Consider the following 16,908-nt stretch of genomic DNA (forward strand, 5'->3'; position numbering starts at 1 on the left):
CAAGACGACGTGAAAGCCCCCCCGGTGTGTGTTTTCATGTGCAGATGGGTGTGCAGTGAATGCTAACAGATTTCTGGCTGCCATGGCATGATCATTGGAAATAATGAGGCTTGCATTCAAAGCAGAAGCAGAGAATAAAAAGGCCTGCAAACTTCAGCTGGACTTAAAAGGGAGACGCCGTATGATTGTGGTGGCTGGGGAAATACAGGTCTATTGTTCTGCCAGCCGCTGAAGGTCTCATTTTATCAGGCTTCAGAAATGCCTGCTGCATAATGAGAGGAAATATCTTTTTATGGGGAAATAAGGAGACATCAAAGGACCCCCTTATGCTCAAACTTTGCTTGGATCATAGTGGATCAATCTACCCTCTGCTGTTGCCAAAAAGATAGAAATAAAGGTTCAAATGTGAATGCAAGTTTTCTTTTTCATCAAACAAAGATGTACAGCGCCCTGCAAAAATACATCACATCCCTTCAGGTTTTGTTTTTCACGTTAAACCCTCAGATTTCTAAGGATTTTTGGGGATTCTAAGTATAATAGACTAATATGGAGTTGTAATCATTTAAATGTGGAAGGAGAATGGTACATTTTAAATTTCAAAATGATTTTAAATTAAATAAAATCACTGACAGCTAGACTCTGTTAAAAATTAAAAGACATCTGAGGCAGCCGGTTGGACTACATTTTATTTGTAGGTTTAAGCGAGAAAAATGCATAATTCCACTCTATGATTTTGACCCCACCCCCCACTAATATTTGTGGATGTAATGCAACAAAACCAAAAAAGTCCAAAGGGTATGAATGGTTTTGCAATGCACTGTATCACTGAATCGTATAAAGGATTAATAACACACAATGACATTCTGATTCAGTGCCTATCCGATCATTGGGTGAGAGGCAGGGGACACACACACAGGACAAACTCCAAGCAGCAAGACCCCAGGTTGGGATTCAAACCTAGGACCTTCTTTATGCAGGGCAACTGTGCGGCTGAAATATAATCATTCAATTTCCAGTTGAAGAGTTAGTATTGTAACTCGGAGAGTAAATCGATCTTTAGAATTTATTCCTATTATCCCTTTGAGTGAGCAATTTTCCCCTCCAGACAGAAAGAGTTTAGAGATTTGAAACTGAAAAACTTCTACATTTTTCTAATGTGTTTTTCTAATACTGGTGAGTCCCATGCATCGTGTGGAAACCTTGGTGAGGCACTGCCCTCCATCAATTTGTCTACCCATACCTGTTTATCCAAAAACTCCCGCGTATCCTTCTCTATGTGGCCTTCATACAGGTTGGTGGTGAGACTCATCAGACCTATCTTAGACAGACCAAAGTCAGTCAGCTTGATGTGTCCCATTGACGTTATTAGGAGGCTGTGAATGGAAACCACACAGTCAAGCATTTTTAGCCCTTGTGAAACGTCCCAGTGACACGTCAGGGGAAAAACGACTCTTACTTGTCAGGCTTGAGGTCTCGGTGCACGATCCCATAGTTGTGTAGGTACTCCAGTGCGAGGACGGTCTCTGCGAAGTACATGCGGGCCATTTCCACAGGCAGAGCCCCGATGTTCTTCAGTAAAGTGGCACAGTCCCCTCCTGCAGACAGAGAGCCCACTGTGTCGTCAACCTCTCTAAACACTCTTTACCTAAACCATTACAGCTCCCATCTGTAAGGGAAAAGGCAATCTTCCAAATGAAGGAGAGAAACGTGTTTAAGTGCTATTCTGTAAATGAGGATGGCTGTTCTCTGAGTCAGCCAGCATGGAGTGACTCAAGGACATCCGATACATTATTCGGTGCTCAGGCCTTGATCAACTAAAACAGAAAAAAACTGCTGACTTTTGTGTGTAGTTAAATAAATTATTTCTTGTTTTTTTTTCCCTGATTGACAGAAAGTAAGTTAAAGAAAAGAAAAAGTTAAAGAAAAAAAGTATGCATGGTGTTCAAGGTTTCGCTACCAAGTTATGGATTCATTCATAACATAACAATAGTTTCCATCAGCTAGAATGCTTCAACATTGACACACTTTTTTAACTATTCAATATTAAAAATATAAATGGCTTTTAGCTTGACTTGTACCTGCAGTCAACTTTTAACTAGCTATGAACCCCATATGGCAAAAATAATATCAAACCATTAATATTAAAGATAAACTTCAGTTTATCACAGTAGTTCATAGTGTGTTTATGTTGTATTATTAATATTTTGAATGAAAAGTTCCCATGCATTCACAAACCAATTAGTTCCTCCATAAATATTATGTTTACATGGGCTGAATTTTGACATACAAATGAACAGTGAAGGTTTAGCCCGGGATCGAAGCGCTTTCTCAGAAGCTCCTGTGTGCTTGTGCGTCCAGGTCTCCATCTCCGGGCCCTCACCTTCCACGTACTCCATGACCATGCAGAGATGCCGGCGGGTTTCGAAGGAACAGAACATGGAGACAACAAAGGGATTCTCCGCAAAAGTGAGGATGTCCCTTTCCACAAAGGCTTGCTGGATTTGGTTCCTCAGGATCAGGTTCTGCTTGTTGATCTTCTTCATGGCAAACCGCTGGCGTGTCTCCAAGTGACGCACCAAGTACACGGCCCTAGTTCACATGTAAAGACACACAGAGAATCCTTAACTGGTTCACCTGTGTTTAACGATACACATTTGTGCAGATTACACGGGGTGCTACATTTAGCTGCTTACCCATATGCTCCGTTGCTGATCAGCTTGATGGTCTGGAAGTCTGCTTCTCCTGGTGGTTTCATTGCTCTGATCTTTCCCTGCGGAACACAGAGCAGCTGCTGTGATGGATCTGATCCAGGGTTAGCTCATTTATGTAAATGTTAAAAATGTTGATTCCACATGTGAAAATAAAACCTCTTGTCTCACTCAACCCCATGCTTTTTGTACTTTTTTTTTAAACTGAGAGCTTTCCTTCTGCTAACAGGAAGACACAAGAAAATGGTGGAATGGGGTTTCTAAAAAAAAAAAAGCAAACAGGTCTGAGAAAAATGAAAAAAAAAACAAGTAAACTTTGGAACAAATAATCTACTTTTTATCTATTAGTCAAACGTTTTTTGAACACAAAGCAGTTTTCCCAACAACCCTTTCTGTAGGCTTATGTGAAATTGATCAGTATCTTTTTCTACACTAAATAATTTTTTAAAGGGGTCGTTTAAACACATTCTAAATCAGGATAGAAAATTACTTTACAACCCTGGAAAAGTATGAAAGAGAAGTTAAACTATGGAAAGTCTTTTCATTTTCCAGAATTCAATCCTGGCAAATAAATGATGTGTCAGCCATCCGTCCATAACATACAAACATTTTCAATCTCACCTCTGTTGAGTCGTCTGTTTCAGGCGTTACTGGTCCCTCGCTGTCGTAACTCTCCAGGTTCACCATGTCTGCAAATAGAAAAGCGTTTTGTTAAGGCGGCAGTCATTTTCTCTCCAAACACGGGACCATAAAAACGTCGTTTTGGGCCTCAACCTTCTATTGGATCTCTAGTCAATCCCAGCTGGCTGATGATGTAACGAGGAATGTCAGTTTTCATCAGATGACCCTCCTTGGCATGGTCCTCCGCTGCCTCCAAGAGATGGTAAAACTCCTCCGGATTAAACTCCTGGGGATCAGAACAGCGTGGTGTGAACTGATGATATAAGCAGGCGTAAACTTGTAGCGCTTCTTATAGATTTTATTGGTTTATTGAAAATAATAAAAAATGTCCCTGCTTCTAGAGGAGTGCCAAGATTTCTTTCAGCAACATGCAATGTTACTAAGCGATGTAAATTGAAAGCTTTCTAAAAAGGATAAAGGGATTGATTTTCCTTTAAAGTTATGTGCAGTTAAGACCAAAATTATTAATACCCCTCGCAGATTTAGGTTTAAAGTACTCGTAATGTTGCCAACATGTTTTTGAGCGGTGGAACAAAGATGAGTTGTCATAATTCCCTCAGCAGCTGGTCAACAACTTTAAGAAAGGTTTGATTGAGGCACAAATACTATTTTTTTACATAGTTTTATTACCCTTTGAGGGATGTCTGTCTCATTTCACATAAACAAGCTTTTTGGTGGAATGAAAACAATTGGAAACTTAAACAAAAAAATAAGATAAATATATTCCTTTAAAGTCCCACAGAGGGGCCGTTTGTCTCTGCGTTTAACCCATCCCTTAGGGATCAGTGGGCTGCCACACTGAGTGGAGCCCGAGGAGCGATCTGTGGTCAGGGGTCTTGCTCAGGGACCCAGAGTGACAGACCAGCTTCCTAAAAAAAGGGTCTGGAAGCAGAGAAGTCCGTATAATGGGTCAAAGGCAAAGTTTCCAGGGCCAATCTTTTCCCCGGGGTGGAAAGTTTGATTTCATGATGAAAAGTATGGGCCCAAAAGCATGACATGACTGAAACATCATTGGTTCAACTTTGTTGTCCAACTATTTTTAATATTTACTTTTAGTTTCTATTTTCCCATGTTTTAGTTAGTCTCTACATTTTATTCCGACTTGCTTTTATTCTATTTTATTTTCCTATGTTTTAATCATGTAAATCACTTTACGTTGTCTTTCTACTGAAATGTGCTATACAAATAAATTTGCCTTGCCTTGCCTAACTATTAAACCACCACTGCCAGGGGTATGATTAAATTTTAGGCATAACTGTACAAGGCGTCTGCTGTGTTTGACACATTCTAAGATATGTCACAGCTTCACCACCATCCCCCCTGCTTCTACCCAACTATTATTATTATTATTATTTATTTATTTAATCAAGACAGTGCACATTAATGAACAATCATACTCTTGTACAGATTGTAAATGAGCCAGATTATAGCATAGATGCTAATTTACATCTGTCGTCCTGAGGCAGGAACAATAAAAAAACAACAACACAAGATAACAAAATACAGTATCAGTCAAAATACTAGACACACGTTCAAACAATGACATTACAAAAAATAAAATTAGTGAGTGCATGACTGAGAACTTTTAAGAAACTGTTTAAGGTGCTTTTTAAATGTGCAGTAAGTGGGACATTCCCTGATGTTTGTTGGGAGGCTGTTCCAGAAGTGACCCCCTCTGACGGATAGAACAGTTTGTCCAAAGGTTGTTCTTCTGTGGGGGATCTCTAGGTCTCCTCTGGAAGAGGCTCTAGTGCAGATACGTCTGCCAGGTCTAATGTAGGTAGAACTAAGGACTATATAGAACTATACAGTCATATTTAATAAAAATACATTTTGACAACAACTTTTAAGCAAGTAATAAAGACATTTGTTAATTTCACATTTCTGTAATAAAATTGTTATTGGTCTGATGTAATATTGTTCTAATTTGAAATGTCATGTTTTCATTAGCTTTAAGCAGAAAATCATTATAATTACCAGAATTAAAGGCTTTAAACCATACATCAGTTTGTGTGTAATTAACACATATATTGTGTTTCACTTAGTGAATGGAGTTACTGAAGTAAATAAACTTTTAAATAATGTTCAAATTTATTCAATACGACTAAGTTTTTCTATTTTTGATGCACAAATACGAACTAGAGCCAAAGTTTTCAAAAACTACCACTGACAGTAGTTAGGTAGTTTTTTTGGGTTTTACATTTTTAAAACAATGCTTTACCAAAACGATATGATGTTTACACACAATACTTGTTGCTTTAAACAGAAACCACAAAAGGTGCAGTGAGAAATGTTCCCAGAACTCCTGAATAAACTGAAGCGGGTAATATTTGAATCATGATGATGTGCTAGGTCACCAGTTCACCTCTGAAGTCAGATGCTGATCTGGGAATAGCAGTAAACACAACCTAACAGTGTTTGATTTGCATCTTGAAAAACCGTTAGAATATGCTTATCGCTGTGCTCAGGGACAAGCTAAGTGCTGTTTGCTTTATAAGCAAATCATTTCTTTCTTTGCAATTCAAGTATTTAAACACAAACTCAACATTTTCTTTAGTAGATGTTAAACCCACACGTTTTGTGAAAAATAACTAATGAGATAAAAAACAAAGTGAAAATAATCAGTCCCTACATTTTAAACAGGAAGCAGCCATATTAGATTAGCCTCAGTCCTCAGTTAGTGTTGCTCTTCTAATGTTTTTCGCTTTATTGCCTTTCCACACATCTTATCAGATTAAGTGCAGAACTTTGATGTTCCAAAATGTAAACTAGATATATTTTTTTTAGATGCTTTTGCCTGCAAGTTACACCAACCCTTTTCTCATTTAGCTTGTAGACAGATTTTTCTTTCAGTGCTTGCCAGTATGCTTTCTTTTTATTTATACATGATGGACCAGCCCTTTCCTGTATTTAAAGAAACAGCATATGTCGGGTTGTTGGCTATGTCCCCAGTAAAAAATTCTTTTGGACCTCTCACAGCAGGGAGGTTCTTAGAAAGTATTTTCATATTGCAGTTCTGAAATATTATTCAACAAACAATGGCAAGGGCAGGTGTAGTCTTACACACACACCACAGATTAGAAATGGGTCAAAAACATTAGTGCATCGCTACAAATAAAGCCCAAACTGTGACATAGTCCATACCATGGGTCATAGAAGGGATAGATTTGTATTTTAATATAAATATCCCATATATAATAAAGAAATTGCTTTTTTTCATCAGAAAAAGCAATATCATAATAGAAGGAATAAATGTATCATTCTGGGCTTTATCTAGCTCGTAATTTTATTATCAAGATGTGAAACACAACCGGTTCTGCAAAAATGTGTAAATGTTTATAAGACCTGAGCGCGTTATTTACAGTCAATTTGTCCCATGTTAAGTTTCTAAAACAGAATCCTACAAGCGCTCTTTCATTAGTGACACAAATTCCCACTGCATAATGAGTGTAACCTCTGCCACCCGAATAGAATCATGCTACTACGGACACCAGGAAAAATTACACGCACAGTAAGAATGTAATTCAATAGCAGCGGCTAGCACACTAGATCAAAAAATGACATTGTCGTGTCACTCTTTCGGCTGTCGTTCCCAGTGCTAAACCAATTCTGCTCGGAATGAGTCATGCAGAGCTGCAGAGTTGAAATCCCCTTTTGAGACATAGTCACACTGGGCTCCTCAGATAAACATAAACTTGGACATTCTCCAACTTTAAATGACCACGGTCACAGTCTGACTCAGACTGGAAAGCAGCCAATCAGCAGGACTGCTGGAATTAGCTATACTGTGGCAAGACAAATTTTAATCTAAATGCAAATGTCTCCTCTAGTTGCACAAACAGTCTTCCACCTATGCTTTTGGCTGTTTTGATTCTCTACTCCCTCCTGTGCAATAGATCAGGGTACTTAAAACTTGTAATGGGCTTACAAATTAGCACATGTGGACATGTTTATTTAGAGGCAAATCAGTTTCCCTGGAGTCACAAGAGCTTTGAAATGCCTGGTGAGGAACAATGTGTCAGGAGGAGGTTTAAGGTCAGCACAGCAAACTTAAACTTACCAGACACTCTAAGAGCCGTGCAGGTCGGGAAATGATGATTAGAAGCTGTTTCACCAGATCCGTGACAAAGGCTACTTCTGAGCTTTCGGAGCGCTTGAAGGCCTGGCACAGAGACGGAGAGATTAGCACAAACATGCACATGGAGAAATCTGGAAAGGCAGACTTTGCAAAGTGTAGAAAATATATTTGAATAAGGATGATCAAGCATGAGAAATAGGGAAAAACAAAACAAACTCCCAAAAATGTGTTACAGTATGTAGATTTTGTGGAACATTAAGATGTGTGAGCATGACACCTGTTGTGAATAGCGCGTGTATACTGGGAGCAGGGAGGTGGATCTCACAGTGTTTTCGTGCTTCATGACAAGGCACATAACTTTCCCATGACGTCACAGCAGGCACGCTGTTAGACCTGGGTCTGGTTTGTCAATAGTCCCAGATCAAAATGAGACTGTTGAAAGTCACAGGCAAACTGAATTTATCCTCGGTTGATAATTGTGTTAAATAAGCATCTCAAGTGTGCATAATATCCAGCCCCGTGTATTTATTTTTTAAAGTAAGTTTTTATGTATGTGTTCTTTGCATATTCATTGTTTATGTTTATTGTGCTGTGCTGGGCGCACTCAAATCTGTTCTTCCTGAGAGAAGTGACCATCCACAGCATGCTGAACATTATGTCCTCGACAGCTTCCATTCTGACCTGATCGCTCAGGAATGCAGCGGTGGATCTGTTCGCTACACATGACAACAAGCAGTGGCAGCTGTGGTTCTCACTAAGTCCAAGGGAGGATCCACCGGTAGGAGTGGACCCTTAACCCGTGGCTCAAAATGCTCCTTTAGTCTATTTCACAAGTTCCAATGATCCTGTGCCTCCTGGATCATGGTTGACAGGAACAGCTGTCAGGGATTCTCATGGACCTGAGTGTGGGCGTGTTGTGGTTGAGGGGTGGTGTCCAGCCAGAGTAGAATCACAGCTATAGTAATCATAATAACGACATATTTAAAATCAAAATGTTTAAAAGCATGCCATTATATATAAGCTATATGAAAATATTTGCTCAGGAAAAAAAAATGGACATCTCTCCAGTCTCTCCTCCATGAGCCCAATATGTAGTTGAGTTGTGAAAAAAATGTACCTAAGCTACAGGTGGTGCCTTAAAAAAGCCATGACTTGAAGAGAAAAAAGGGTTGGCAACAGCAATGTTGAAATTAACCTTGGAAAAATTAACTTTTTTTTTTTTTACTTTTGTTGACAAAAAAAGTAGCACAGTATCATTTCACATGCAGTTTTTCACTTGAGTATGAAAAATGATAAATGCAATAGTAACAAAGACATGAGAATTTATCCTATGTTCAGCATGTTAAATCTACCCTAATTCAAAATGATTTACTCTGAACAGCAGCGTTAAAGTCTTTTGAAATAATTTGCAGAAGTTCTGCAGACTTTGGCGATCTCCGGTTTTAATGATTTCCTCCTAATGAATCTTTCTCAGGAAAACAAAACTCGTTATGATCACATTGGTCAGTTTCCTTTGGAAAGTCGACATTAATGATGTTTTCAGGGGTTTCCATCAAACAAATACAACATATGAAAAGATGACAAAAATAAGTCTTATTCTAACAACACTCTATAGAATGAGTCCTAGTTCTGTATTACACTGCCCATTGTTACATTTTCTTCATTGTACTTTGTCATTTTAATCCCACTTAAAATCTAAAATCAGGATTTTAATTTCTCCTCTTATTTGTCGCAATTGCAAAACACAAATATTCCGAAGGTAATTTGGAAATAAAGAGAAACTCACTGAGAAATCCTGTATTATTGGTGATTTCCAAAAGACTAGCACTGCCCCTGCCCCACCAAGGCGCTTGCGCAGCAGCAGGTTCCCTGTTGGATGCACTAATGCCAGCTGACAGACCTCTGTTCTCTTGGGTAGTGATGGACTGTTTAGTTATCATTCAGCTCTGCTCCAGTTCACGTCCTCTTTGAGCCTTCTTGGAGCCAGGTAAACATCACAGTCATGATAATTTTCCTTTTTTTTCTGCTTTTCCTCTCACATGCGAAGCGGCTACATCCACTCGAATACACGGCAAGCGTTGCGGGTTTCTAATGAGGCGATTATTTTAAATGAACAAATAGTGGGGGGGGGGGGGGGGGGGGTGCGGCTAGAAGTCCCGGTACGCACCGCACACTAGAAGAAAGTCCTGGTGCGCTCAGGGGTGAATTTTAGAAGTGCTGGTACTGCGTACCGCTCCGTACCAGCCCACTTAAAGCACTGCTTTTCTATTAATCAGAATATTATTATTCAAGAAAATAGCTTGTTGAGTTGGACATCAATCTTTGTTGAACATAGTGGTGAGATTCCTGATAGTTTCTGGTAAAAAGTATGATTATATAAACTCTAAAACAAATAATAGAATTAGATCATCTCACTGCTGCAACTGTCTTCCCTTTCATGCGGAGGCAAACCCACTTTAAAGATGTTACAGACGCCTGAAGGACATGTCTTAGCCATTAACTGTTACATAGACAAAAATTGCAGACCTCTGCGATTCGGAATTTTTTATTTTTTTTTATTCCGATTAGTTGTCCAGCCCTAGTTCAATTAGCCACTGTTATCCACATCTAAACGCAACATCTTCCTCATGTGTATTAGTAAACTGAAACAAAATAATAATTTCTTTTCCACTTCACAGTCATGGACTGCTTTATGTTGGTCTAGTATATATAATTCCAATATTATGTATCGAAGTTCTTTGGTTGTAACACGACAAAATGAAAGGGAGCAGGAGTATATTTGCGACGCTACAGTTTCCATGTCAAAAAAATATATCTTTAGATTTAGATGAAAGCCATTATATTATTTTAACTCACGTCATGAAGCAGTTTCTCCAGCTTCTCCTGCAGTTCAAAGAAGTACACAGAAGTGATGAGGCCCTCGCGTGATTTGTCCAGGCAGTCTCTGGCCAGCTCGGCTATCTGATGATGGATGAAGCTGAGGACTCCGTCGGCCAATGGAAGAACAGTCTCGGGTGAGAAGGCCTGGGTGAACACGGCCAGCCTCTCCTCCATCTGTGCCGTGGCCTAGTGGAGCAGACAAGGTGGGAGTAGATAGTAAGGAGAGAGAAAATGCGGGGAGTAAAATGTGCAAGGCTTAAAGACTGAGATAAGGTTTGAAAGTTAACAAAGCTGCTGTGTCAGTCATTGTGACAGTCCTACTATGCCGATTTATTTTTACATAATCTCTATGTCTGTTTTTTTTCCCTTCTAATTATCTTTAATGAAAACAAGCCCAAAAAGCTTCTACCCCAGACGAACTCCTTGGCAGAAATTCCCGGCTTGATTTTTATCAGTGTAAAAGCTTTCGGCTCATTTCCTCCCGATATCAGCCTCGGGCAGGGAGCACAAAAGACGAAAACAAGCCTTCATTTACGAGTTGAGATTTGTAGAAGAGAGAAAATTTCACAGTCTTCCTAAACGAGTAAAAGGGCTTAGCAGCGTCACGTAATATGATTTGTTATGATTTCATCAGGCGCTGTGCTCCCATCGTTGCGTCTGATATCAAAAATGTTCAAGCAGGAAGGATATCCATTTGAAGGGATTTGTCATAAGAACAGAAATGCTGCCTTATTGCTTTAAATGGTTTACTCATATAAAATTCAATTGGTTTTATACTTGCTGAACAAGAAATTTAATGTGGAGCAAATTTGAATGTGTTTGTAATCGTGAGAGTTGGGGCGTCACCTTAGGAAACCGCTCTTTGTACACATGGTTCATCATGACGATCTCATTGTCGTAGCAGGAGGAGGAGCGTCCCGGGCTGGAGGAAGTAAAAACACCATATATTAATAAACAGAGATTCACTGAAAAATTGCGGATGTCCAGAATCGATTTTTAGCTTGATCGGACCTGAAGGGCCATTGACGTGTTAGAAAATCAACTAACACAATCTTTTTAAATTAGTAAATGCACCATCTCTCAGCAGAACATCCTCACAGTCATTAGAATATGCAATTCTAACTGTAGTTAACTAATGGCATGGCTGATTTGTACAAAAGACACTTTAACCAAAACGTTTTTTATTCTATTTATATTCTATTATTTGTGAATTAGACTTGCACATTGTTCGTTGGAACTGTGTGAGAGAGGAAAACTTTATGCAGAAAAACAGGAAGACAGAAAATATTACAGCAAAATTGCTGTTTCATTCTTTTAAGCTTTCGACCTCTTTTTTTTTACCTGGAACTGCTGGCTTTTTTAAAATCGGTTAAGAATCTACATTCTTTACAGAGAGAGAATGCTGTTTGTGTAATCCTTGCAACAACTTTCTTGTCACTTGTGATGATCCATCTTAAAAAGGATTAGAAATGGATTGTGGTCAGGATTAAGACGTTAATCTACAGCACCTTGCAAAAGCATACAAACCAATGCATTTCTTGTCATGCTAAAAATACCAAATTCTGTGTTTTAATGTGGTCTGTGATGGAAGACCAACCAACAAAAAATAGGAAATAGAAAGAAAATCTAGCGGTATAGTGTGTATTTGTGTCCAGTACCTCTTTACTTTAATACTCTAACATCCAGTGCAACTAATTGTTTTCAGAAGTCACCAAACTAATAAACAGAATCCACCTGTGTGTAATCTAATCTCAGTATAAATCCAGCTGTAAAGGTCTCAGGCGGTTCGTTAGAGAACATTAGGGCGCAAACAGCATCATGGAGACCAAGAAACACAGCAGACAGCTCAGCTGTGAAGATGGTTAGGCCATCATTCAATCCATCACCTGGAAATGAAAAGGGTATGGCACCAAACCTGGTTTGGCCTGGAGACCCAGTAGTTATTTACAAAATAGTTATTTACAAAATAGTTATTTACAAAATAACTACTGGTTATACACGCCACAGTTATGGTGTTTTTGCAAGAGTGGCAAGAAGAAATTGATTATATATTTCTCTGATTAATATTTCTCTGGCTATTTTGTTTTGTTTGTAGTAATAAGCAGCAAACTAGGGACAACCCGGGACGTGTTTTCTCTGCCAATGGCATCATGGGGTGCGGAGCCGTTGCGAGGCAGCAGCTCCTCCAGCCCGTGCATGACGGGGTATGTAAACAGAAGAGCATGGCGTAAATGTAAGTGTTGATGATTCACAAGAGAGAATATAATTTACCCAGTACATAGCCATTCAGGTCAAAGAAACGCGTGTTTCATCTTGTGCATGTTGAGGGTTTCTAATGGGGAAAAAGATGTTGGTGTGGCGGGGCTTACAGTTTAAATTAAACTGTTCTCCTGCGTCACAGACTTGCAGATGGAGTGAAATGGGGATCTATAGAGTACTGACTCAGAAGGACTGAATCCAAATGCACGGCACACTTTTCTTTGCAAAGAAAACATTAAAACCATGCGTAATTTTCCCTTTCACTTCACCACTATGCAATACTTTGACATGGTCTATAGCACAAAATACCACGAACATCTGTTGAAGTCTGTGGTTGTAACATGACAGAATGTGAACTAGAATCTACCTGTAATTTATAAAAATATACATGTCACCTTTCACCTCCAGCAGTCTAACCTGCCAGGCTACATCCAATCAGATTGAATCCCAAGTGAATGTATTTTAAACACCATATCAGAGCCCAGAGAAGTGTTTGTGACATTTAGTAGTCGCTACAGAGTTTTGCCTCATCTTGAGGTCAGTTGCTATTGGCTCTTAGCCTTGAGAGAAGTAAACAAGAATTGCTTTCCATTTCTTCACAAAGAAGCAATTTAGATTTCCGTTAATTCTGGAACATTTTTTTGAAAAAGAAACAAACAAGATGAGAGGGTTTTTGGCAGCAGACACTGTTTAATCTCTTGGCGCGCTGCGGATGCTGCTGACCTGAGACTGCGGGAGCGAGGCCGCATGTGGGGGGAGCAGCGTCCCCCGTCATCATCAGTGATGCTCTCAGTGCTGCCAAAGTGCTTGGATAAGAAGTGGAGCTCGTCCATGGTTGGCTGGGAGGGCAGCTGGTGCAGCCGCTCTTGAGAGGAGCTGGAGGACTGTATAGAGAGAGAAGAAGGAAAGGAGGAGGAGAAAACGAGGAATGGGAGGGAATTGGGGGGAAGCAGAGGGGAAAAGTTGGCAGATTAGGAGCGAAGCTTGAATTAGAGAGATTAAAGAGTTGGCATGCCAAAAAATAAGTGGCAACAAAATTCATGGAAGAGACATGTAGTGCCTGAGACAGAAATAGCGAGGCTCTGAAAGCTATATAATTAAAGTCTCTCTAGATCACTCATGGGCCCCAACAGCAGGATGACAGACCACAACTGAAACATTAATGAAGTCTTCCTGCGAAACTCATGAATCTGTCCATCATCAGACTTTGTGCCACGGATTCATTTGGCCTCATCAGGCAGAAACCTGGACCTCATCCAATTATCCGTCTCACCGAGAGCATCGATCGCTGCTTTATCAAAAGTGACAGACCAATTCAAAACGGAATGGGTGGATGAAGGGTTGGGAACTCCGTCTCTCTGCTTATTACATGCATGTTGCAGTTTGATCCTTAAACAGGAAAAGGACATAAGATAAAGATAGCTCCCATGGCTAATGGTAACACATAGGTTCCACCTGTCTAACATAGCATAATATATATAAATAAACCATTGCACAGTAAGTTTGACAGTCATTTGAAAATTGTAGAAAATATGGGTGAACAGTGACAGTTAAAAAAAACTGACGTTTCTCCATAACGGTCGATAGTAACTTTGGAGGAGCTTGTTTTCAAATATCCCAAGCTTTCACTATATGTCTATGATAAGGAGTAGGGTTGCTCTACGGAAGGCTTTTCTTCCAGAAAAATCCCCCAGGCCTGTAATGCACTGGGACGGGGAACCCGATAATTCGGCCGGACACAATGTTGCGCTTAAACGGTTTCTAGACAAAAATAAAACAAATTTAAAAAAACCGTGTTGCAAGCAGGAAAGAGTCCAGGGTGAACAGGAGACAGGCTGTGCAGGCGTTAGGCTGCTTGCAGCCGAAGAAGGGCTGAACAGGCTGGAGGCAGAGAGCAGAGCCGAGAGCTGGGCAGTAGGTGAGCAGACACATGCAGAACAGTGTAAAGGGGCAAGACAGGAGTCAAAACCAAAAACAGTCCAGGTCATGACCAGAACCTGAACAATGAGGCAAGGCGGGACAGGAGAATCCAACTAACTAAGACAGGGTCAGAAACAGGTGATGCAGACGCTGGAAGGTAACTCACACAAGACTTGAAGACGGTCTGGCAGAGACAGGCAGTGAGAGGCAGGGTTATATAGGCAGAGTCGCAGGTGAAACTCATGCAAGTAAATTAGGATTAGTGCGTGTGACGCTGCTCCCACTAATCAGCAGAGTGGAGCAGCACAGAGTGCCCCCCTCCCCCTCAGAAGACAGCCAGGAAGCATGACACAGGCTTAATTAAGATCGCCTAAAGCCATGTGGGAGAATGTGTCATGGTCTTACAAATTCATAAAACTGTAAAGTGTGGGGCCACAATTCCACTTAAACATTAAAACCCATCACCAGCAGAACATGGCCACTCATGATGGTGGCGGCAGTATCATCCTTTGGGTTACTTTTTTTTAGATGGACCTGGGTTTTTCATTGAGGTGAATTGAATAATGTGCCACCAGTTTCAAAACAGGTCACTTCCTGTTTGCGGTAAAGCGTATTGTGTCACTTCCTGTTGTCACAGTGTGAATTGCGGTCTGTTGCTCAAGACTCTCTCGCTTTTATCTTTAATCTCTTTGCTGTAACCTTTGTTTCTAACACCTAAGCACTTTTAAAACATTATCTGTTGCTGCACATCACGTTTGGGAACTCCTCGTGTTTCACACGGTTTGCTTTTCTCAGTGTGGTAAGAGGGCGCTAGCCTAGCTTTAGCCTAGCCTAGCTTTAGCCCCACAATGGCTTCTTCCCCTTGGTTAACTAGGGTGACGGTGTGTATGAAGCATAGCTCTAGATTCCAGCCCCCAAGTCACCACCAACCTGCGTTTCTAACAAATTTTCCCCACTCAGCGACACACCTGCTGAGAAGCTGACCCTGGTGATTGGCAGCTCAATAGTCAGAAACGTGGCACTAAAGACACCAGGGACCATAGTCAAATGCCTGCCAGGGGCCAGAACGGGCGACATCAAATCCTACCTGAAACTGCTGGCTAAGGAGAAGCGTAAATACAGTAAGACTGTTATTCACGCTGGCAGTTATGACACCGGGTTACGTGATCGGAGGTCACTAAAGTTGGTGTTGCTTCTGTGTCTAAGTTTGCTAAAACAATGTCGGATTTTCTCTGGTCCCCTGCCTGATCTGACCAGTGATGACATGTTTAGCCGCATGGTTGTCTAAGTGGTGTCCTGAAAACGACGTGGGCTACATTGATAACTGGCAAACATTGATAACTGGCAAACTCCGGATCAGACCAGGTTTTCCCCTGGTCTGATCCAGAGAGACGGCATCAATCCCACTTTAGATTGTGCAGCTCTTCTTTTTAGGAATCTGGCTGGATTTATTAGTTCTCCTAAATGCTGACAACCCAGGGTCCAGACCAGGAAGCAGAGCCGTAGTTTAACACACCTCTCTGCAGCTTCTGTACTGTTACCCATTCATTACCCTATTGAGACGGTGTCTTTCCCACGACCAAAACTGAATAGATCAAAAACTGATCTAAAAGGAACAAATCATAAAAATCTAATAAAAATCAATATGGCTCAACCATCCATCCATTTTCTGACCCGCTTAATCCCTCATGGGGTCACTGGTGCCTATCTCCAGCGTTCACTGGGCGAGAGGCGGCGTACACCCTGGACAGGTCGCCAGTCTGTCGCAGGTCAACACAAACAACCATTTACGCACACTCATACCTAAGGACTGTTTAGAGAAGCCAATTGGCCTAACAGTCATGTTTTTGACTGTGGGAGGAAGCCGGAGTACCCGAAGAGAACCCACGCATGCACAGGGAGAACATGCAAACTCCATGCAGAAAGACCCAGGGTTGGACTTGAACCCAGGACCTTCTTGCTGCAAGGCAACAGTGCTACCCACAGCTTCACTGTGCAAATACGGCTGACCTTGAAACAAAAATTAAAAAAGTTAAATTTGGTCTATTAAATATAAGGTCTCTCCCTACAAAGACTTTGTTAGTTAATGAATTGATTTCTGATAATCAGATTGATTTATTTTGTCTCACATAAACCTGGCTACGAGAGGACTACTTTAGTATAAATGAGTCAACTCCCTTCAATTATTCAAATTTACACATTCCCAGATCTACGGGAAGAGAAGGAGTGGCAACCATCTTTCAGTCTGATTTATTAATTAGTCTCAGGCCAACTAAAAACTGCAGTTTTTTTTAACGTTTAATCCTCAGTTTCCCTCATCCAAAACGCAAGGCAATAAAACCTCTATTTGTTGTTTTGTATCATCCACCGGGCCCTAACACT

General features: G+C 40.6%; 1 protein-coding gene across 2 annotated transcripts in view; it reads right to left on the bottom strand.

The window, feature by feature from the left end:
* LOC105929905 (microtubule-associated serine/threonine-protein kinase 1) overlaps positions 1–16,908 on the bottom strand; it is a 98,043-nt gene that overhangs the window by 13,544 nt on the left and 67,591 nt on the right. For both annotated transcript variants that reach the window (XM_012867839.3, XM_012867840.3), the window contains 10 exons: positions 13,330–13,490; positions 11,194–11,269; positions 10,324–10,533; positions 7,450–7,551; positions 3,483–3,615; positions 3,330–3,397; positions 2,694–2,770; positions 2,381–2,589; positions 1,457–1,595; positions 1,241–1,373 (listed from right to left, as the gene is read on the bottom strand). In XM_012867839.3, coding sequence (XP_012723293.2) covers positions 1,241–1,373; positions 1,457–1,595; positions 2,381–2,589; positions 2,694–2,770; positions 3,330–3,397; positions 3,483–3,615; positions 7,450–7,551; positions 10,324–10,533; positions 11,194–11,269; positions 13,330–13,490 — 1,308 coding nt within the window. The remainder of the gene's footprint in view (positions 1–1,240; positions 1,374–1,456; positions 1,596–2,380; positions 2,590–2,693; positions 2,771–3,329; positions 3,398–3,482; positions 3,616–7,449; positions 7,552–10,323; positions 10,534–11,193; positions 11,270–13,329; positions 13,491–16,908) is intronic.

This window comes from Fundulus heteroclitus, chromosome 16, assembly GCF_011125445.2.
Source record: "Fundulus heteroclitus isolate FHET01 chromosome 16, MU-UCD_Fhet_4.1, whole genome shotgun sequence".
NCBI classification, from domain to species: domain Eukaryota; kingdom Metazoa; phylum Chordata; class Actinopteri; order Cyprinodontiformes; family Fundulidae; genus Fundulus; species Fundulus heteroclitus.